The sequence below is a fragment of the Orcinus orca genome, chromosome 6, assembly GCF_937001465.1.
Source record: "Orcinus orca chromosome 6, mOrcOrc1.1, whole genome shotgun sequence".
NCBI classification, from domain to species: Eukaryota; Metazoa; Chordata; class Mammalia; order Artiodactyla; family Delphinidae; genus Orcinus; species Orcinus orca.
This window is the reverse complement of record NC_064564.1, coordinates 16054397-16075876: the sequence shown is the minus strand read 5'-3', so window position 1 is coordinate 16075876 and position 21480 is coordinate 16054397. Positions and strand designations below refer to the sequence as shown.

The following is a 21480-nucleotide window of genomic DNA, read 5'->3' as shown; positions in this document are numbered from 1 at the left end:
CTCGGCCCTGGAAGGAATCAATTGTGCTTACTTTGGGCGAAGATCAAAGGCTGAAGCCAGGGCTCAAGCCCCTGGGGCTTGCGGTGATGCCAGGGCCCAGGGCGGAGGGGTCAGGCGCTTGCCCCAGGCCTTTGCCCGCCCCCCCCCCCCCCCGCACCTGAGCCAGGGGCGACTTTGCAGTGGGGTCCCAGGCAGCCCCTCCAGGGCCACACAGGGATGCCAGTGGCACTCTCCCAGCAGCCATCAAATAGCCAGGGCTCTGAGGGGGTGCGGTGGTCCCAGGGGTGCTGGGGAGGGGTCCCACAGCTGACTGAGCAGCCTTCAGCTTTATTTGATCTCGACTCACTTGCCAGTTGGGTGGGAAACGGAATAACAAGAGGGAACATCGCTGCACCAGGAGGTCAAGTCTGGGAGCACCACTGCTCCAGGAGAGCCAGCAGGGAGGACGGAGGAGGTTGCAGCTGCGTCTGCAGAGCAGAAGGAACCAGAATGGCCTCTGAGTAGGGGGTCTTGCAGAGAACTGAGGCGGGAGGACTGGGCCCGCTGTGGCAGAGTCCCCTGGGGTCTGTCAGGGAGAGCAAGTGGAGCTTAGAAGGAGGGGACTCAGAAGGTCAAAGAGAACTAGGTGCTTGCCCCGCTTGGCTGCTCGTCCAGAGTCCCCACCCTGTCCCGAGGACCCAGTGCCGCATCTGTTAGGGCCGAGGTTCTGCCCTCGGGCTGGACGGCGCTGGGGCGAGGGACTGCGGGATTCCAGGGGGCAAGACAGGCTGCACAGAGCCGGTCAGAAGACATCGCGGGGCTTCGGGTAAGAAGGGCGGGCAGGCTGGGAAGGGAAGGGGTCCTGCAACGTCTCGGGGTGCAAAGCCATCCAGCTCGTTCCTCTCAGCTCCTCCGAGCAAAAGTCCTGGATGCCTGGGGCTTGACCACCACTCATCCTGTGGGCGGGGGGAGGGAGCGCACCGCGGGCCTGAGTTGGGTCAGGAATGGCTGGGGGTGTCCTTCTGGTTTGTCCATGCGCATTGAAGGACAGATAGCGCCCCTGCAGACGGGGACTCTCAGTGCGGCCACACCTCTCGGAGGGCCAGCTGGTGCTAAGCGGGTCTGCACCAGCAAGGCCGGGGCTAAAGGTGGGGGAAGTCTGGGCTGTCACAAGAGCTTCCAGGTGGGTGGGACGGCCCAGCTACCTGCATCCGCCCCACTTGTGGCCCTCCTCCTTCTCTTCCCCTTCCAACCTCCTCCCTCTGTTCCCCATCCTCAAGCCCACCTCAGCCTGGCTGTCCCCCCTGCCTTTTCGGGCTGTTCCTGAATCCCAAATGCTGTTCATAGCCCTTCCATGCCCCCGAGGCGCTCTCTCCCTACGCACCCCTCCTTTGAGGTCTGAGCCTCCTCTCATGGCCCTTCCCCAACCCCTGGGTTCCCCCCACCCGCATCCCTCAGAGTCTGCATCCCAGGAGCATCTTATACGTCTTCACGTTGTCATCACCACGTCGTAACCTTCTGCAGAGCAAGTTCCTTTTGGCCCAGCTCTTCAGCATCCAAACAGGGCTCCGTGCCCAGCAGATTCTCAGCACAAAGTACAATACTGTCAAGTGAATCATCCCAAGAAGGCTTCCGTGTCCGGACGCCATGGAAAGGCACCTGTAGTTGGATGGCGTTGACTCCGAAGGCATACTCCAGAGGCGGCAGCCGTTAAAGACGGTCAGCTATGCCACATCTGGGCCAAAGCAGGCGATGTGGCATCAGATCATTCCAGCTAGGAACGGAGGGAGAAAGAGTCCGACGGTCCCCAGGAAGCAAACAAGGATAAACAACCAGAGGAATATCCTATCGATGACCATGGCCACATACCTCCAGTCTTCCTTCACCTGCAGGGGAGATGGGTGCACGGTGACCGAGGACTTGGGAAAGGGGAGGTGTCCCGCCCATGCTCAGCCCCTGTAAGAATGGCACTGGGGACAGCGGTGACGCCACTGAGACCTTGGGAGCTAAGGAGCGGGGTGGGAGGGGGGCCGGTAAACAGGGATATCTCAAGACTCAAACAGCCCTCTCCTAGCGATTCCCGTCCTATACCACCCCTGTGATAATAGCCCAGAGCCTTTCCATAGGCTCTCAACTTCCCGGTAGGGGAGGCTGGAGGGACACAGAAGGTTCTAGAGTCACCCAGGGGCATGGACCCTCCCAGGGGGCCTGCAGTGATTTAAACGCAACGCTCAGAAGTTACAAAATGGTGAAGACTTTGTGCCCCCATGTTGCCTCCCGACCCACTCACCCACCCGCTGGGGGGATAGGGGAGGGTAGGTGTGGCCCAGGGAAGGGCTGGGTGGTGTTTGCAGGGGGGTAGGGGCTTTGTGGAATTGGGGCTTACAGCCCAGGCAAGTGGATCTGGAGTCCTAGCTGCTCCCGGATTAGATAACAATTAATTTGTCTTATCTACTCAGCAAGGCCACCCAGTAATAACCTCCTGGCCTTTCATCCTTCCCTGAGTTGATAAGAAGGATTCTGTGACCCTGGGCAGTGGCAGGACACAGCAGGGGGCGGGGGAGGGGAGCCCACAGGCCCGTCCAAGCTTCCTCAGTGTTCCTGAGTGAACAGTGAAGTTCACAAAATGCCCAGAGCCCAGGACAAGAAGGAGGGGCCCGTCAGGACAAAGGGGGAGGCTGGATTGTTCGGGGTCTCCCGATGAGTTCCCCCCCACCCCGCCTACGGGCAATGGTGGGAAATGGCCTGCGTGAGGGTGGCGTGGGGAGACCCCCTCCAGCTCTGTCCTGTGTCTCCCAGTTAGGCTGAGCGGGGACATTCTTACTGCTGTTCTGCCTCCTACCCAATAAACGTCTTCAGAGCTGCCAGCTAGACGTTCTCCACCACAATTCATTCCAGACTCCAAGGCCATGACTAAGGGAGATGGGTCCTCATGGAGGAGCCTGGGTTGACCCAAGCTAACACCCTGGAGGGTGTTCCCTACTAGGCCGGTGGAGTCACCCAGGGGATGGCCCCTCCCCCAGCCCCCACTCACCGAGGAGTCTGCATCCTCCGCCCGCAGGTGGTCAGCAATATAGCACACGCCCTCCAGTGCTTTCTGTATGCGAGGTGACAGCAGGGGCCCACCCTCCGGCAACTGGGTCTCCGCCTTGGGACCCGAGGCCCCTGGGCGCAGACCCCCATGGCTGTAAGGGACGCCTGTGAAGGGGGACGAGTGACCCGCGTGCGCCCATCTGCCTTCCTTCTCCTCGTCCGTCCCCTCCGCATCCACGTTGGTCTCCAGCCAGCGGTAGGAGGGGCAGAGCTTCAGATCTGGGGGGTCGCGGAGCTCCAAGGGTGGCAGGGGCCGGCTTATCAGAAGCCACCGGGACATGCAGCCCAGAAAGGCCACCCGCACCCAGTGGGGCATGTTGTGGGTGCTGGCGGAGCGGTGGTGCACGTTGAGGACGAAGACGGTGATGACGATGGACAGGGTGACGAAGATCATGGTGAAGAGCAGGTACTCGCTGATGAGCGGGATGACCAGCGAGGTGGACGGGATGATCTCGGTGATGAGCAGCATGAAGACGGTGAGCGAGAGCAGCACGGAGATGCAGAGCGTGATCTTCTCGCCGCACTCGGAGGGCAGGTGGAAGACGAGCACCGTGAGGCAGGAGATGAGCAGGCAGGGGGTGATGAGGTTGATGGTGTAGAAGAGCGGCAGGCGCCGGATGACGAAGTAGTAGGTGACGTCGGGGTAGATCTCGGCGCAGCAGTCATACTTCTTGGTGTTGTAGGTGCCCGTGGCGTTGACGATGGCCCACTCGCCGCTCTCCCAGTAGTCCTTGAGGTCTACCGTCTGCTGCATCGGCACCAGGTCGATCTTGGCCTTGTCGTACGACCAGGAGCCGAACTTCATCTTGCAGTTCTGCTGGTCGAAGGGGAAGAAGGTGACGTCAATGCTGCAGGAGCTCTTGTAGATGGCGGGCGGTACCCAGTGCACGGTGCCCGAGGAGAAGAGGTGGGCCTTGGTCATGTGGGTCACCACGAACTCCCCATCTGCACTGCGGAGAGGAGAGGCGTTGGGGGGCACCCTGCGCACCCCAGGCACCCAAGCCAGACTGCTCCAGATAACACTCAGCAGGGGGACCCCAATAACACAGCCGGACCGGGCCAAGTTGTGGGGATTTGTGCAGGTAAGACTCCCCGGCACACAGACATCTAGAGCTGCCTGAGTTGTCTTTCAGACACCATCTTTTTAATTACAAAAGTAGGAATTTTTAAGAGTATAGGAAAGTACCAAGAATTTTAAAAATAACCACTATTAACGCTTTGATGTTATAGATCTATATCTATACATATACGAGATATATCTATATCTCATGTGTATCTGATTGTCATCTAGATAACACATACAGCATTTTTATGGTTTTGTGATCATGTGGTATATTTGTAGTTTGATGGCCTGTTTGTATTCATTTAACATTTTAGAGTGATTGTTTACATGAGTATTTTTTCTCTCCTCCACCCCCGACCCCTGCAGATGGTGAGTAAGCCCCTCTGCTGGGGGTCATGTCATTTACACCTGAGGTTTTTACTTCCCTCCTCAGAAGACACCTGACATCTTTGCTGGTGAAGGAAGACACCATCCGTCTTCCTCCAACATGCATTTCTGAGCCAGCCGCACCCACTGGGGCCTCTGCAGGAGCTGTTGGTGGAGGGGAGACTCATGCCTGCCCTTAGGGAACCACGAGGAACTGAGAAGCAGGCCTGAACACCTACAACGCCAGGCAGGCGGTTTGGCAACAGCATTATAACTAGTGGGGGGAACCCGCGTCCGGTGAGCAGGGTCACCATGCCCACTGCCACTTCAGCAAAGCCTTGATGGAGGGTAGGATTTGGCAGAAAGCTGGGGGTGGAGAGCGGACCAGCAGAGCATCCGCAGAACAAAGAACAGGGGAGGGAAAGGATAAAACTCACAGTGTGTGTTTGGACTGGAGGAGCTGCTGGGCCGAGCTGGGGGCGGGGCGTGAGTGAGGGCGGGGCCCGAATGGGCGTCGTGAGGGCCCTTAAGGCATCTAAGGGCCCATGAGGATACAGGGGACACTGGAACAGCGGTGACCACTCGGGCCTGAGTCCGATTTCCCCCTGCGAGGTGGCGCAGTGAGCTCTTAGCCCCCGCCTTCCCTCCCTATCCAGTTCCCACGATCAATCCTAAAGACAGGGGAACCAGAAGAATACACAGGAAGAGGGACTTCCCTCGTGGCGCAGTGGTTAAGAATCCACCTGCCAATGCAAGGGACACAGGTTCAAGCCCTGGTCCGGGAAGATCCCACATGCCAGGGAGCAACTAAGCCTGTGAGCCACATCTACTGAGCCCACGTGCCACGACTACTGAAGCCTGCGTGCCTGGACCCCGTGCTCCTCAACAAGAGAAACCACCGCAATGAGAAGTCCCCGCTCACTGCATCTAGAGAAGGCCCGCGCGCAGCAACGAAGATCCAACGCAGCCAAAAATAAATAAAATAAAATAAAATAAAATAAAAGAATACACAGGAAGAGAGACTTCTTTCCCTTAAAGTAGTTCCAGGATAGAGAGTTAGGCACGTTGGAAACCAGAACTTTGAAAGGGAGTTACAAACAGATCAAGGCAAAAGTTTAAAAAAATGTTTTTAAGGCATTTTTGTCATCATACAGAAGCACCACTAGATGGCAACATGTGCCCCCATTTTGAGGAAAGAGAGAAGCAATTCCCCGGGTCTTCTTAACCAGAAGTGGAGTGGGTGGAGGAGATACCCTTCTTTAAATGTCTGCAAGAATTTGGTTTGAACTTTTGTCCTATCAAAAGAATTTCGTGTTATAATCAAGTAACACTGGACAAAGCCTTATTGGCAATCCTAAAACTCTGGGTCCTATCTGATGCTAGGACTTTTTTCCTGCTCTCTGCCAGGTGCACAGGAAGCAGAAACTAGAGGGATCCTGGGTGCAGATACGGGGTGAGGGGTCCGTGAGTCCAGTGGCAATGTTAGACCTTGCAGGTAATTCATGCTGAATGTGTGTTTACAGAGATGGCTCAGATGACAGGGCTTTGGGCCTGACCAGGACAGGGCAGTGTAAAGGGATCACTGTCACCTCCCTCTGACCTATCTAGAGACCCTAACTTCAGAAGTGGATCTGTTTCCCTTTATTCTTGTTTAAAAATAGCTTTTCTAAATGTGGGTCAAATGAATTGGGAAATGCTGGGCTAAATGGGTTTCTTGTCTGTACAAGTTCTAACAACATTTAAAATGACATTTTCCAAAGGACTGGGGCTGGGGTGCAGAAAGGGTTTTAACGACATACAATGTTATTTAAAATTATTTGACCACAGAACTATTTTTCATACCTATTCATATCCCCAGGAACTAGTGGTCCCTGGAGTCCCACTTCAGAAAATATTTTTAGACAAACATCATGCCAAATATCTTTTAAGCTCTTCATTTCTAAATGAAGAATTACCTGATGCCAAACATGAATGAAATTATAGCTCTTTATATCTTCTATTAAAACAACCCGACTTGGTCCTCTGGGGCTCTCTTTAGCCTGCCCTGCCTTTTACTAACTTCTAGTCATTATGTTCAAAGATTGGTCCTCTTTGGTTTTGAATACAGGGCAACTATAAATAATACTTTTTAAAACACCCATGCTTGATCCCTTCAAAGTTGTAACCCTGGGATGCTGCTTACCTGTTCCAACAATAATGCCATCCTGCAAAACTCCAACACTTAGGCACTTTTTTCACAGCCTGCACCAATCATATTTTTCAAATAATGCTCAGTGTTGGCACAACTGTGTCCCAGTAGCACAGCGCAGGCACTGATATGCAGTAGGTGCTCAATAAATTTTGGGTGTATGAGTGAGAGAACAAGATGAAAGAAGGGAATCAAGAGAAAAGGTGGTGCGGCGAGGATGAGCAAAGCAGGAGTTGAAAGGAAGGCCACGCAGCTTGGACACAAGGGGGCGCACTTCCCAAGTCCAACCCAGCCTAGCCTCAAGTTACCCGCCCTTCGCAGGGAACCCCCTGTCTCAGGGGTCCCAAGGGGCCTCCACAACCCCAGCCGTTTCCTACTTGTTGTAGAGGACGATGTCGGGGATCCAGATCATTTCCGAAGGGACCCGGAGGGATGTGATGTTGCCGAAATCGGCCGGGTTCCAGCGCAGCTTGTAGTCGTTCCACTCCTGTGCGTGGGGAGGGGAGTCAGGTCAGCAGCCCTGCCGGGGGAGGGAGCCTCGGGGCAAACCTAGGGCAGTCTGGGGACGCCCAGCAGCTGGATTCTGGAGCACCCGGAGCTCCTCACCTAGCCCCACAGAATAGAAAGGGCCGCGGTGCCAGGATAGGGCCCTGAGATGGGAACGGGGAGTCCAGTCTAAAATAATCTAGCCCTCGCTTTGCCCCCACTCTTGTACTCAAAGTCCCGGGCACTTCTGGAGGACGGGTCACCCTAGTCCCGCCTCTGTTCTGCCACTCCCTAGCTGGACGACCCCGGCAAGCAGCCTCACTCATTCGTAGTAACATTTTTTAGTGCATCGCAGTTTACAAAGGTTTTTCACACCCTCTGTCTAGGAAGACCCTTAGTGGGACACCCGGGCAAAGAGTGCAGAGCAGGTGGAAGTATTTCCCCATCTAACAGATAAGGAAACTGAGGACAAGAGGGGTAAAACAACGCCTTTATCAGAGTTACACAGCTGAGAAAGGGGAGTCACCCAGTGGATTTCCAACTGTGCGCTGGAGCGTCCCCTAGGAGCCCTGTTTCCACCGGCTGGTCCAAGCGAATCTGTTTTCTCAACTGAGGCTTAGAGGGTACGCTGTCAATAAGTGGCAGCACTGGGGCTTGAACCCAGCCTTCCCTGTCTCCAAACTTGCCCTAATTCTAGGGGCCATTTTGCTTTTGTGCATTTGCACTAAAATAGGGCAGTGATGTGCCCTTGAAAAGTCTCCCATGCGTGGTGCCTTTTCCCCTCTAAGGAAAGTCATGTAACATTTACACAAACACATCAACTGGCTAGGGATCCAGGAAGAAGTAAGGGAAACAGGAGTGTCTGCAGGAAGCAGGTGCATGAGAGGAAAAGCACTGATCCAGCTCAATGGTTCACAAACTTCAAGCACTCAAGTCCCAGCTTCATAATTTTGGCCAATATATTTGCACTGCCTATATTAGCATTTACTTAGTATTTTCCTTTAAATTAGTTCATTATTTTTAAACCTACATAAATTTTTGAATTTTACATCACTGAAATAACTGGAAAACCCACAGCACTTGAAACCATCCACTAAAATATAAATATATGACTATTTAAAAAAAGGGTTTGAGAGCCAACTAAAATCATCTCACAAAACTGCCGTTGGTACCGAAACTACACCTGGGAAGATGCTGGCCCAGCAGTGGTGCTGATTGCTTTTCTGTAGGGGAAGGCTTAGGCAGAGAGAGGGTCCAGACTTGCAAAGTAGGAAAGATAAAAGTGTTGCTAAAATTGTCAGGATTTCTCGGGACATTGAGGAATAATTTTGAAAGGGATTGGTCTTCATAAATGTACCCCCTCCCCCCAGTCCATTGTCTGTTAAGTTTTCAGGTTCAACCAACATTTGGGGGGCATCTACACCAAGTTGTGTTATATTAATCGGCAATAGATTATATTAGCCCCATTTTACAGATGAGCAAAGTGAGGTTCTGAGACTAACTTGCATGGTATCACAGGCTAATCAGAGGCGGTGCTGGTTGGCCTGACTCCTGCTCCAGGGCTCCTTCCTCTCCTCCCTACTCCAGTCCCTGAAGCCTAGGTAACTGGCCTATGGGGACAATTATGGCCACCCAGGTTCTAGGTCTGACCCTTGCACTGCTATGGCTTCCCAAGTCCCTTCATGGCTCTGCACCTCATCTGTAAAGAGGAGAGAATATATTCAGGCTGTTATAAAGCCTGTGTCCCCAAGTTCTGCCCCAAGAATGGCACATCAAAGAGGGTTACCCATCCACTGGCCAGGGTTGATGCTGAGGCATTTTCTGGTTAAGAGACAACAACTTCATTTCCTGTCTCTTGGGACCCTCGCTCTGGGGTCCCTGGGCCATCAGGTGAGGAGTCCGAACTCTCCTACTGGAGAGAACAGGCAGAGAGACCCTGAAAGGGCCTGGAGAAGAGCCCAGCTGGGCCTGGCTTACAGAACCTTCCAGAGCCTTCCAGACATCTCTGCTGAGGGATGAACCTGTGACTGAAAGCATCTTGGACCCTCCAGAGCAGACCAGCCACCAGCAAAACGCCACCCAGTAACCCCAGGAGTCCCCGTGCAAAGCGGAAAAAACCACTAAAACTCTTAGCCATAAAAACTAAAGATGTAATAAACTGTCCGTTGTTTTAGCCAGTGAGTTTTGGGGTAGCTTGTTAGGAAGCGTAGACACAGAGCACTCAGCATTCTCCTGCAGAAGGAGCCTGGGGCTCTGAGTGGGGCACACCTGGGCCGCCCTTGTCTAGCCCAGCTGCCCTCTGCTTCTGTTTTCCTCAGCTATAAAATGGCAGAACTAAACCTTGCATGGCTTTCGGTGATGACTCAGCGAGCTGATCTGCAAACGGTAGCGGGGACGTAGGCAATGCCCAGAAAGGGGACCACGTGGCTCTTGTAGGTGACATTCTCAGGTGCTGGGCAGAGCCTGGCCACACAAGAGCACAGCCCCTCACGAGAAGCCGTCTGCAGTCAGCTGGCCTCGGGAACATCCCGAGTGGCAACTCAGGCAAAAGGTAAATTCAGAATCATGCTTCTAGTGGAAGAGTCCTGGGAGGCGCTGGGGTCTGTGGGTTCCCACCCCGCTCCTGTCTTGCCCAGGGGAGGGGCCCTCACCTGCTTTAGCCAGACGTTGGTGGTCATCATTTGGTTCTTCTCATCCTGGCCAGTAGCGGGAAAGAAAGCAATGAGAGTGATGAATGAGCCCCAGAAAACAAGGTAGAGTGGGAGGGGCTTATTCAGGGCCCCCACTCACCAGAGAACCTGTTAGGTGACACCGCAAGCCCGGCCAACCCACCACCCCTCCTGACACTACCACCCTCACTCAGATTATCTCCACGGGGTCCTCTGGGCTTATGTCGGGCGGAACAAGCAGGGCAGGGTATTTAGAAAACCCACCGCTGCCTGTCAACGCCCTCCCACGAGGGGTTTCAGGGCTGAGAGCGGGAGGGAGATGCAGTAGCCCCAGGCTCCGTGGGGTGATGCTCTGACTGAGGTGGGCTTGGAGGGCTGGGGCTGGGGAGGGATGAGGAGCCCCAGAAAGGGGCCCATGTCTGAGGCCGATCCCAAGGGGGCAAAGGATGGTAGGACAGACGCACCACATCGATGAGCTGGGCGATGGACAGCCCGAAGTGCACGATCACCACGTCCGAGGTGTTGGGAACCGGCCTTGCCCAGCGGTTGTAGCCCCTAAAGAGGTGTTGGAAGAGGCGGTCCTCGGCTTGGGTGGGGGGGGCCTGCTGCACGGATGCTGTGGGACAGGAGGGGAGAGAGGAGTCTCCGGGAGTCCGTGGTGCTGGGCGCTTGGCTCCCTCTCCTGTCCAATCAGAGCCACTTAACCTCACTGAGCCTCAGTTTCCTCATCTGCAAAATGGGCGCACTATTCCAGAACCTATTTCAAGACACTATCGAGGAGGAAAAATGATCCTGTGTGTTAGAGCTTACAAAGCAACCAGCACATGGTTGGTGCTCAAGCAATGTCAGTTACTCTGTGACTGATGGATAAGGGGTGAAAACAAGTGCTGAGAGAGGTGCAGAGCAGTGAGAAGAAGTCAGACAGGGGATGAGATCCAGCCCGGAACTGGGGAGCCCCAAGGGACAGCAACGTGGGGGAGAAGCCCGATTGTGTGGGGTGAGCTGCAGGGGGAAGGGCTTCACGTGTCATCGTGAACCTGGCCCCGGGAACTCTCACTCCCATCCTCTTGTAATGAACCACTAATGCCAGCCATGAAATTCTCTTCCATCTGGAGCATGTCGCCTGTTTATCCTCAAACCACAGGCATTTGCTCCTTCTCATCAGCTGGGCAGTGTCCCCAGTTGTCTATCCGTGTCTGATTTCACCGTGTTCTGCAAACAGCTTCACCTCTTCAGGGTCCTCCTGCCTGAGCAGGTCGAGAACTACTGCTCTAAAATTCAGAACATCGGTAAGAACAGCTGCCGTGTGCCAGCGGTATCCCCGGCGCTAGTCACAGCCTCTCATTCCAGGTCACCACACAATAGCCCTGGGAGGGTCACAGTGCAGTTGGCATTCTGCAGATGGGGAGCACTGCGACTCGGGGAGGTTCAGGCGACGCAGCGATCGCCCCCCCACCACCTTCCTGCGGTGGAACAGCTCCATCCCCTGCGGCTCTGGCGGTTGCCACCAGCCCACTTGCAGGAGTTTCCTCCCTGAGGCATGTAGGAGCTCACAGGTGTGACAGGATGCCCTAGGGACCATCCCCACTCACCTGCCGGGATCAGAAGAAGCCACCACAGCCCGAGCTTTGTCGTGGACGGGAGTGCAGAGCGGGAGGGGCCCATGGCTTCAGAGGAGGGGTCCGGCTGCCGCTGGACATCAGAAGGAGGGCAGGCCGGGCCTCGGCTGTGGGTTGAACCTCGGGCCGCTTCCCCAGCAGGGCCTGGGGAGCTGGCACTGCGGAGCTCCCTGGGGATTCCACGTGGTTCCCTCTGACTGCCAAGCCTGAGTGAGCCCAGGAAAGGGTTCTTAGGATGATGCATCTTTGACACAAGTGCTTTACACCTTTGACCTCATTTGCGCTTCCCATCACCCCTAGGAAGGTATGGGGAAGGGTTATTATTATCTCTTTTATTTAAATTAAAAAAATGCTGCTGTTCACAAAAGTTGACTGATTGGCCCAAGACACATAGTTAAAAAGCTATGAAGTCGGGATTCAAGCTCACATCTTCAGCTTCTAAACTATAACATGTTCAAGTGCTACTCAGTGGTGCCAACTAGAAGGATAACTTTGTATGGGCAACTCAGCCAGTACTCGACTGTGTTTTATAGATCTTAGCACCATGATTGTCATTGCTCAGCCACACTCACGACTGAGGTCTGTGGCAGACAGGTGGCGACAAGGTACAGGTGCCCTACCCCAAGGCCAGGCTCACCTGGATCCGAGGTTCTAAGAGGTTCCTCTGTGTGCAGCTCCGCTCATCTCTCCTTCCAGCTGATATCACGTGCACAAATCCCAAGGTTATAATCTGTTTCACCTTTCAACCAAGCGCACGAAATAAATGCATGTTTTTTTTTCCCCATTAGTGAGAACAGGGGAAAAAGAAATAGCAGTCCAGGCATGCTGAACTTGCATCGTATGAAGATCCAACCAGAGACATCCTGGACCCTCTGGAAGAATGTGCAAATGAGACTGAATTGACTCCAGCGGACAAATTCCTGCAAGATGCCTAATCCCTTGTAATTAGCCCACTATGATAATTTCATTAATTTGTCACCGGAAACCAAAGGAGAAATTCTTCCAGGTATTTGACAGTGATTAAACTTCCACCTCTTGTTAGAAGGCTATTGAAAGAGAAAGAGTCCTGGATCCTTTGATCCTCTAAGTGGCCAGATTGGCAGGTTCGGGGGTGGGGGTGGGTGTCTGCGGGCTGATGTCCTGTTTGTAAAGTGGGTCTGGGTGAATGGAGTTCCCAGGGAAACCTGTACAAAAAATATTGCATATGTAAAGGGCTCAGACGCCAATATCCTCACTGTGCTTGTATCGCTGCCATGTACCAGTGTGTCTAGACCATCCTGCGCCCCATACCCCAACTCAAGTCAGCCTCTTTTGCCCACATCCTGAATGCTGGTTCCATTGAAGTCAAGGTGATGTGGGCTGATTTCTTTGTCCATCTTCCTACTGCAGCTGGTTTTCAACTTCTCACCCCCACTCTATTCTTTTCACAAGTCCCACCTTCTCCATAAAACCTGCTTCGATTTCACCCCACACTTCTCCGCCATCTGGCACAATCCCAAGCATGGGAGTCATTGCGCTCCCATAACTGTCAACACCCCAAGGAAAGTCTCTTGATTGAGGAAATGAAAGTGTCTTTTCTTCCAAATCATTTCATCAGAGATGCTTAGGGAAGAGAGAGCCTATTTCTAGCTTTTATATTTGATCTGCTCAATACATCAATTAATCGCAGAAGCTTGCCATCTCAAGGTCGGGTGGAATCTTAAAGGTCATTTGGATTACCACACCAGCTGATCATTTTCCTCCACAAATTCCAGCCTCAGCAAAAAACCCAGCAACGAAGAACTTGCTATCTTCCAAGTCAGTGAATAACACTGATGTCTGTTAGCCTTTGTTAAAGCATATAGAGTATTTACTGAGTGAGTAAATAAATGACCAAAGAGGAATAGTGGTAATAAAGACATAGAAGCAGATTCAACAAAGTAAAGCCAATAAGTCCTGAGACGGAGCCACCCTCACCAGTGGGAGGGGGTGACTGTCACTGGGCTCTGAACAGCCCCAGCAGGGACAACCAAAAGACTAAAATTTTTCTAGAAGCAGGCAACTTCCAGCATTCTGACATACCTCCCTCCTAAGTGCCCAGAAGCTGCTGATCTGCTCATATCACTTTGAACCGCCCTCACAATGTCCCCAACACAAGCTCGGGGGCACCTTTCCTACCTGTGACCACAGAAGACAAGCCATTCAAAGAACAGAGTACCAGCCTGGCTTGGAGGTCCTGGTCAGCTGGCCAAAGTCCCCCCAGAATGGAAAGGCAGGTGCAGGGCACAGCTGGGTGTCTTCATTTCCCTGTCAAAAAGATGCTGGGACAGGACATGCCTTGGCGGATGAGGGAGACCTGACACTGAGAGTCAGATTGGCTTCCTGGCTTCAGACAGCAAGTTCTGAAGACAGGCTGCTGTGCCCAGGCTCCCAGCTCTGGTGACCAGAGAAGCCTCATGCAGGTCCTGCTGAGGAGGACAGCACGGAGAGCCTGGCACGGATGCTTCTGCAGGTAAGAGCCAGGCGGGTCCACGGGAGGGACCGCCAGCTTGGCAGGCACACAGACGCATGCTCATTCCCTCTCTCTCTCTCTCTCTCTCTCACACACACACACACACACACACACACACACACCCTCTCTGGAGGGAAGGGGGAGGAGCCTGTGACTATCTAGTCCTTGTCCAGTGGGGACCAACAGCAGATTACTTGCTGTCTGGTTACGAAGATGCTTCGTTCTTTGCTCTGAAGGATCCTGCGCTCCAGGATCACTTCCTGGGGTCCCCCAACCTCACCCGTAGATGGGGAATCTCCTGGGTCTGTCTGTCAATAGAGCAGTACAGCTCTGAGTAAAATAGGACCAAGGACAGAGCCGCCAGTCAGCAGCCTGAGGTTCTCTCCTTCCCCTTCTCCCCTGCAGGACCCCGGCTCCCTCGTGCTGCCACCTGGTTTGGGGGCAGCTTGCCTGTTTCCTCCTCGGCCTCCTTGCTGGTGACCTTGCCTTCACTTTCCCAGATAAGGAAGTTCACCTTCCTTCAAACCATAAATTGACCCTTTGCCTCCTTCTCCCCCGCATCAGCTCAGGAGTCCTTTTCCTCCTGCTGTGTGTGGCGAAGCGTGGCCCTGTGATCCTGACGGTGGCCCCATCTATCAAATGTCGCCCGGCTCTCTCGTATCTCCCTCTCCCTCTCGCTTGTTCCTTCCACTCATCCCATAAGGAAGCTCATTCTCCATCCTAAAAACACTCTGGGGTCTGCACCTTGCTATCTCATCTCCCACGTATTGTTAAAAGCCAAGGACGCAGGACATGACTGCCAGGGTTTAACTTCCGGCTCTGCTCCTTTAAAGTTGTGCGGTTTGGGACAGGTCTCTAGAGCCTTCTGTGCCTCAGTCTCCTCATATGTAAAAGGAGTATATGAATACTGGCTCCACTTCATAAGCTTGTAATGAGGAGTAAATGAGTTAGTATAAATAAAGGGCTTAGAAAACTGAAATAATACATGATATATATGTGTACGTATGTAAATATCGGTTGGCCAAAAAGATCGTCCGGGTTTTTGTAAGATCTTCAGAAAACCCAAACGCACTTTTTGGCCAACCCGATATATATGTGATATATACAAATATGATATATACATGCATATATTTACACATGTGTCTATGATTGCTAGCATTATCTTTTGAGAATATTAGAACACATAAAAGTAACCACCAACATTCCTACTATCCAGAATTAACAAATGTTAATATTTTACCATAAGTACTTTCATATTGGTATATATGTATATCTGTGTGTATATAAAGTTATGCAAGTATTAAATGCATAGAGAGAGAAAGCTAGCAGGAAGGAAGGAAGGAAGGAAGGAAAGAGGGAAGGAAAAGGGAAAATAATAGATTGTATCAGCCAGGGTCTTTGGTTTGAGCAATAAAAATCTATTGATTAATTTAAGCAGAAAATGATTTTATTAAAGGGCAATGGGAAGTTCACAGGTGTACTTACAAAGCTGGAGAACCCCCCCTGGAGCACAGGTGAGAGCGAGGGAAACACCAGCCAGACTAAAGCCCAAATCACAAGCTATTACCAGCATAGTGGGCCCTGCTGCTGCAGAAATGGATGCAAAACCTTGCACCATCTGTCACTGGTACTGCTGTCACTGCTGTCCCTGGAAACCAGCCACTCCTGCTGCTGTCAGAATTAATTCTCCTCTATTCCTACTTCATTGTGTCACTAGCTCCCAATACAAAGGTCAGGATAAACGCATCTGATTAATCATGGGCTCGTGAACTAAATGCATGGAAGGCTGAGGAAGCAGGAATCTGGTGTTTGGAACTTCTATGTGAAAGGTGGCTTCTGCCACATTGGGAACTTTCCCAGAATATTTGAAAGGAGTTTAAATGCTGGGAAACTCCCACAAATTTGCTCTTTGGCTCCTCCCACCAATGCACAACCAACTTTCCATAATTACACTTTGAAAAAAATGCTCACACCTACCCATTCCGTTCTAAAATGTGTACCCAGGATTTGTTTCAATCAGGTATGGTAAGACATGCAGACACGGGAATGATTGTCACAGAGGAAGAAGTTTATACTCACAGATCCCCAGAGGCAGGAATCATGGCATGTCACATAGGGCCACACGGGGAAGCACATGGGCCAGACAGAGGGCAGGAAGGGCAAAGGAGAAAGCATGACCCAGAGAATGTATTGGAGTTTCTGTAGGGAAGGTAAGGCAGGACAGGGTCAGCAGCCTAGGACTGGATAGCTTGAATCATTTTTGTGGGCTGTGGGTATAGGGGTGGTCTCCGGTGGTTCAGTACCTGGCCCTGGGGTGATTCACTGCAGGGGAAATATTGGCCCGGTGTAAGAGAGAGAGGTAAAGGAGATGGCCGGGGGTGTGGACTTGAGATTGGCTGGAGGGTTTGTAATATGATGTCTGTACTCCCCTGAAGGCTGGATCACTGGGAAGATGTAGACAACTTTGGCCATTAGTTGCCTTGTTTGTAATGCATACCAAATGGACCAATAGTGAATCTAAGAGAACATAGTTAGAACACTAACACAAGACAGCCATTCCTCACAGACACAAAAGAGCTCATCGTAACCCCAAAGGGACAAAGTCTTACATCTCGTCAGTTACTCCAGTCAGCTCCAAGTCTTGCCTCTCTAGTCAATGCACTTTCTTGCTCTAATCCTGACACAAGGTCATCTTGAAATTCTGTTTCTTATGGAATAAACCATAAAGTCCATCAAAAGCATACTGCATATAAAGTAATGGAGTGGGCAGAAAATAAAATAGATTAACAAAGTAAGGAAGAAAAGGCAGGCACTGCCTTCGTCATTGTAAAAGTTAGCGTTGGACCCTATTGCTGAAGTGCTCGCGCTATGAGTGTCAACTATAGCGCTCAAACTATTGCCGCCGAAAGCAGAGGGTCACAGGGCCTGCTTCGTTCCTGCCAGCTGGGGACCCCGGCTGCTGCTGCCACCCCGAAACTGCCAACCAAAACGTTTCTCGTCTTGCCCTGCTCACCTCACCAGCTCCTGCTGTAAAGTCTGGACTGGGTACGTCTGATTTGCTGAGCTAAGCTCACAGGCCTTCACCTGAGAACGTGAGCCCTTAGCATTTTTGGATTCTATGGTCAGAGTGGCTCTTCCTTCTAAGATTCATAAGGTGGCTACGTCTTACAGGGTTCTTCTTTGCAACCACAGACATTTCTCTCAGTCTTATAAGCAGAAAGGGTCTCATTAGAGGATACTGATATCTCACAGCATCTCAGGGAGGACAAGAGAAGCAGGTGTGGAAACCACACAGCCAAGAACAATGCAGTGACAGCAAACCACACCAGGTACAATTTTAACAAAGCCATCACCGTGTCACCCCATTGGCACCATGCACAGCCAGAGCTAGACTGGAGAAGCTCTGTCTCAGCCTCCCCAGAGAATCTGAGAGAGGAGATAGATGGTCCCCTGGGCTGGACAGCTGGTGTTTGTCAAGGGCAGTAAAATTGAAGCTTTGTTCTCCCCCAGACACTCCAAGGACAAAGCTAGTGGCAGAAGCTGAGCTCCGCTGAAATAAAGAGACAAGACGGCCACTCCTGAGGTCAGGAAAACTTCCCTGACTGCACATGCGCAGGAAGGCTCCTTGTGGGTCAGAAAGGGAGGGGATGCCACTGCATAATAGTGTGGACATGCACCCACAGGCCTCTGCAGTGGGATCCACCTTAACAAAAAGTTGCGCATGCATGTTGGGGAGTGTCCTGGGACCAGTCAAGTGTGAAAAAAGAAACAAGATAATTCGCCAAGTGTAAACAAAGACCTGGAAGGACTGCCCTACGTAAGTGATTTAAATCACCTCCTTACTGCCTCCTCATTCAGGACTCCAGGACTGTTCTCTGGGTGTGTATTTCTGCCTTGCTTCTGTCTTAAATAAACAAACTGCTTCTCTGTGGGCTCTCCCACAGGTTATGCCGTGTCTCTAATAATAAACTTCGTACCTGTTTTTACAGTTTTTGCCTCCTGGAAACATTCTAGCTTTCAAACGGGGAAAAGAGTCAGGGCCACTTTGCCTATGACCTCTAGCCCCTGCTGTCTCTCCGAGATCAAAACTAGTTGCTTCCGCTACTGCTGTGGCTGGAAGAAAGTTCCAGCTCACACAGCTGTTGCTTCAGTTTGCTCATTCCCATACCCAACTCTCACGTGACTGGCAGAGCCCCTGTCACGTGATCAGTGTTAAGGGAGCCCAGCTAACGTGGTGTTTGCGGAGGCTACCTTAAGAAGGTAAAACTCAAAATGTGAGATATTAAGTTAGAGCGATGTTTGAAGGACATTGTGCATCTCTGAATGATAGATGTCCACTACGGGGCAGAATTTTCCAAATGTAGCAAGAGGTTATAGGTGTTGGCAGCCAAAACAATGACAAAGAAGAAACACGACGAGTAGCCACTATCAATATTCCCTGTCTCATTTTTCTCATTGTCCCACAAACAACTGGCAACTCCTTGAATTCATCATTCCACTAAAATGGAAACTTCTTGGTCATCTCTATTTTTTGTCTGTTTTATTTACCAGTGAATCCCAATTGCCAAGAAAGCACGTGGCACACAGCAGGTGCTCCATACATATTTGTTGAATGAATAAAAGAAATTCATTTGCTGCACGAAAGAAGGACGAAGCTTCAGGCGGAATGTGGGTTTAGAAAACAGCTTGAGACAACTTTAAGCTTGATTCAAACACCTACAGCAGGAGAAGCAGCAGTGTGAACCTCTCTCTCAACCCCTAGGAATTAAACAGAGTGTTAAAGTAGCGTTGGAAAACCAAGGCCTCGCAGGAGGTGGGAAAGGGGTAGCAGGGGCAGGAAATCCAACACGAAACCTAATGAGTTCAGTGTAATGAGTTCAATACAAATTTAGTGACTGACAGCAGATGTAACTTCTGAATTTTCACGACTACATTAGCCATGTTTTATGAATCCGTGCTATCACCTAAAACAAATTTTATAAATATTCAAATTAGCAAACATAAGGGTTAGGATGTACATTTCAAAAAGATATCCCTTTTCCATAGCCCAGCTGAGTGAGCTCTCATCTTCCCGTACCTTGGGTGGCAGAAAGCACAGCGGGACAATGACCCATGACAAAGAGCAGAGCACAATAAAATGCAGTGGAGACCTCTAATCTTTGCCTCAGCAATTCATCCAGGAAGCTCCGTAACTCACCAGGTGCTATAGTTTACAGCCCAGGAATAAACAAAGGTCCATAAGACAGCTCCATAATTTCCTCTTCACCAAAGATGATTTCCATCTAAAGTGGAGTCTTATATTCTAAGTTTCTTTTTTTTTTTTAAGGGGGATTTATAAAATCCAGTTCGGTCAGTGTGACCTTTCTCTTCACTTCGCTACATTTTACAAACACATACATGTATTCCTAAACAGTACTGCACCAGTCAGGCAACAGAAATCACTCTAGTTAATTTAAATAGGGAGAGATTGAATACAGGAAACTAGGAACCTGCAAAATCTTTGAAAAGAATGGCGTAGTGAGCCTCAGACTGGGCCTTTAAGAAAGTCTCCCAGAAAAACACCACCACGGATGTGGAAGCTGTCACCTCTGCCCCAATCAGCTGGCCACCACTGGGACTGAGTTCAAGGACACAGGGGTTAGCTGGAAACCAGGGGTCCAAGTTCTTTGAATTGAGCAACTGGAAGGGAAGGCCCTTTAGTAAGACCAGGAGCAGGCTTGGGAGGTGGGAATGCAGCCAGAGTTCTGTTTCAGTCATGAGAAATTCGAGATAACCTATGAGATATTCATGAGGAGGTGCTGAATAAGAAATTGCATATGCAAGTGTGGAGGTAAGAGATCACCAATTTCTTGAGTGACTACTGTATGTATTCACTTTAACTCTGGCTCAGTCTTCAAATCTAGGGTAATCTAGCGTCTATCTCCAAAAACTCCACTGAAAGTGTTCTGAAACAGGTCACCCAGCGTCGCCCAGGTGCAATATCGAATTTTTTTTTCAGTTATTTCTACAACATTTGGGGTGGTTAATTATTTCCTGCTTCTCAGGAGCGGATCTCAGAAAACACTAACTGTCTCAGGCACAATCCCAGAAGAGGTTATAAAGCAAGAGAAGCAGGTGTGGTCCTGGTTCACTAGAACAAGACACCCCAAGGCAGACTCATTTGTCTTGTCGATCAGATTGATGGTTGGTAGATCAAGTCTTTCTTGACTTCAGCAGGTATCTATCTCTTCCAGCTAAAGGGGGAAAATATCTTGGGTAAATTCACAGATGACACTGTGAAGGAGGGAGGGAGGTCTTCGGCACCTATGTCCTGAGCTGTGCTCATGGCAAGTTGGAACATCAGGCCAGGAGTATGTTTTAATTCATGGAGCTGACTACAAAGGCACCAAGAGTCCAACAACCCATTTGCAAGCACAGCCCAGACACTCCTAAGGCTTAGGTTTTCCAGAAACACAAATGAGCCAAGAGTGTGGTTTAAAACAAAGCTCAAACCTTTTTAGGCAGCATTAGTACAAGAAGGCTGTACAAAGGGGTAATCATAGTTCACATTTATTCCTTCTAAACTTCATTTCACAAGAGACTGGGATGGACGTATTCTGGGTCGGCATACAATACCTGGAGCATGATATTTTATTCTAGAAATACATTTTGCTTTGACAAAGAAGAGTGTGACTAGAGGCTCATGGTCAGGATAGTGACAGACCTGTAACTATATGTACAGAATCTAGAAAAGAAGGGCAACAAAGCTATTACTTTACTAGATATGACAACCAAAACGAATATAGAGGATCCAAATATTTAATGAAGAAACTTTTGGCCTCTCTCTCTCTCTCTCAAGGGTCTGTGGCCTCTGGCTCTTTCTCAGGCCCCCTTTCTCTCCGGGCCGAAGTGAGATTCTAGCCCCAGGGTCCAGGCGCCGGGAGGCGGTGGAGATGGAGCCCGGGCCGCGGTGGGTGCGGGTACATCAAGTGAAGCCCGGTGGGACGAAACGCCGGCGGCACCAGGACAAGGGGTTGGGGCGGCTGTGGGGCGTGGTCAAGTCCGGGACAGGGGGCGAGACGGAGGCCAGGGCAAGGGGGTTGGGGGCGCCGGGGCCAGAACAGAGGGCGGGGCGGAAGCCGAGGCAGGGGCGGAGCCGGGGCCAGGACAGGGGGCTTGGGCGGGGCCGAACTCGACTTGGGAGGCCGCGTCGGCTCGCCGCTCTGGTCCCGCGCCCCGGCCTTCGTCCATCTCCTCGCAGCGGCCTGTACCTGGGTGGAAGGCTGAGGTGCAGGCAGTCATGGCGCTGCGTGCTGCCGTGTTCGACCTGGACGGGGTCCTGGCGCTGCCCTCGCTCGCCAGCTCCTGGGACCGTGCGGAGGAGGAGCTGGCGCTGCCCAGGTAAGGGGACCCGGGCCGCTGCCCGCACTCAGAAGCCTGCGCGGGTGTGTCCGGGCGGCAGGAGCGCGACCCCTGGGAGAAGTTGCCTTTCTGGACTCCCAGCCCTGGTTTCAGATTGCTGTAGGGCGAGAGCGCTAGGTGAAAGG

General features: G+C 51.6%; 2 protein-coding genes across 5 annotated transcripts in view; one reads left to right on the top strand and one right to left on the bottom strand.

Annotated features, from left to right (window-relative positions):
• Positions 1-65: 65 nt before the first annotated feature.
• On the bottom strand, positions 66-19528 carry CHRNA2 (cholinergic receptor nicotinic alpha 2 subunit). 2 transcript variants are annotated; one of them, XM_049711754.1, is made up of 8 exons: positions 19152-19528; positions 13621-13749; positions 11437-11759; positions 10309-10460; positions 9827-9871; positions 7067-7176; positions 3014-4022; positions 66-1865 (listed from the first exon to the last, which is right to left on the bottom strand). In XM_049711754.1, the coding sequence occupies exons 3-8, from the start codon at positions 11705-11707 to the stop codon at positions 1740-1742; spliced, it is 1713 nt and encodes a 570-aa protein (XP_049567711.1). In that variant the 5' UTR covers positions 11708-11759; positions 13621-13749; positions 19152-19528; the 3' UTR covers positions 66-1739. The 2 variants fall into 2 exon arrangements, with proteins under 2 accessions (XP_049567711.1, XP_033285697.2); XM_033429806.2 differs by lacking the exons at positions 9827-9871; positions 10309-10460; positions 11437-11759; positions 13621-13749; positions 19152-19528 and having other exon boundaries at positions 3014-3886; positions 7067-7173.
• Positions 19529-21085: 1557 nt separating this feature from the next.
• EPHX2 (epoxide hydrolase 2) overlaps positions 21086-21480 on the top strand; it is a 66290-nt gene continuing 65895 nt past the window's right edge. For 2 of the 3 annotated variants that reach the window (XM_033429807.2, XM_049711741.1), the window contains exon 1: positions 21086-21334. In XM_033429807.2, coding sequence (XP_033285698.1) covers positions 21234-21334 — 101 coding nt within the window. In that variant the 5' untranslated portion in view covers positions 21086-21233. The remainder of the gene's footprint in view (positions 21335-21480) is intronic. The other variant, XM_004270694.3, reaches the window with a different exon arrangement.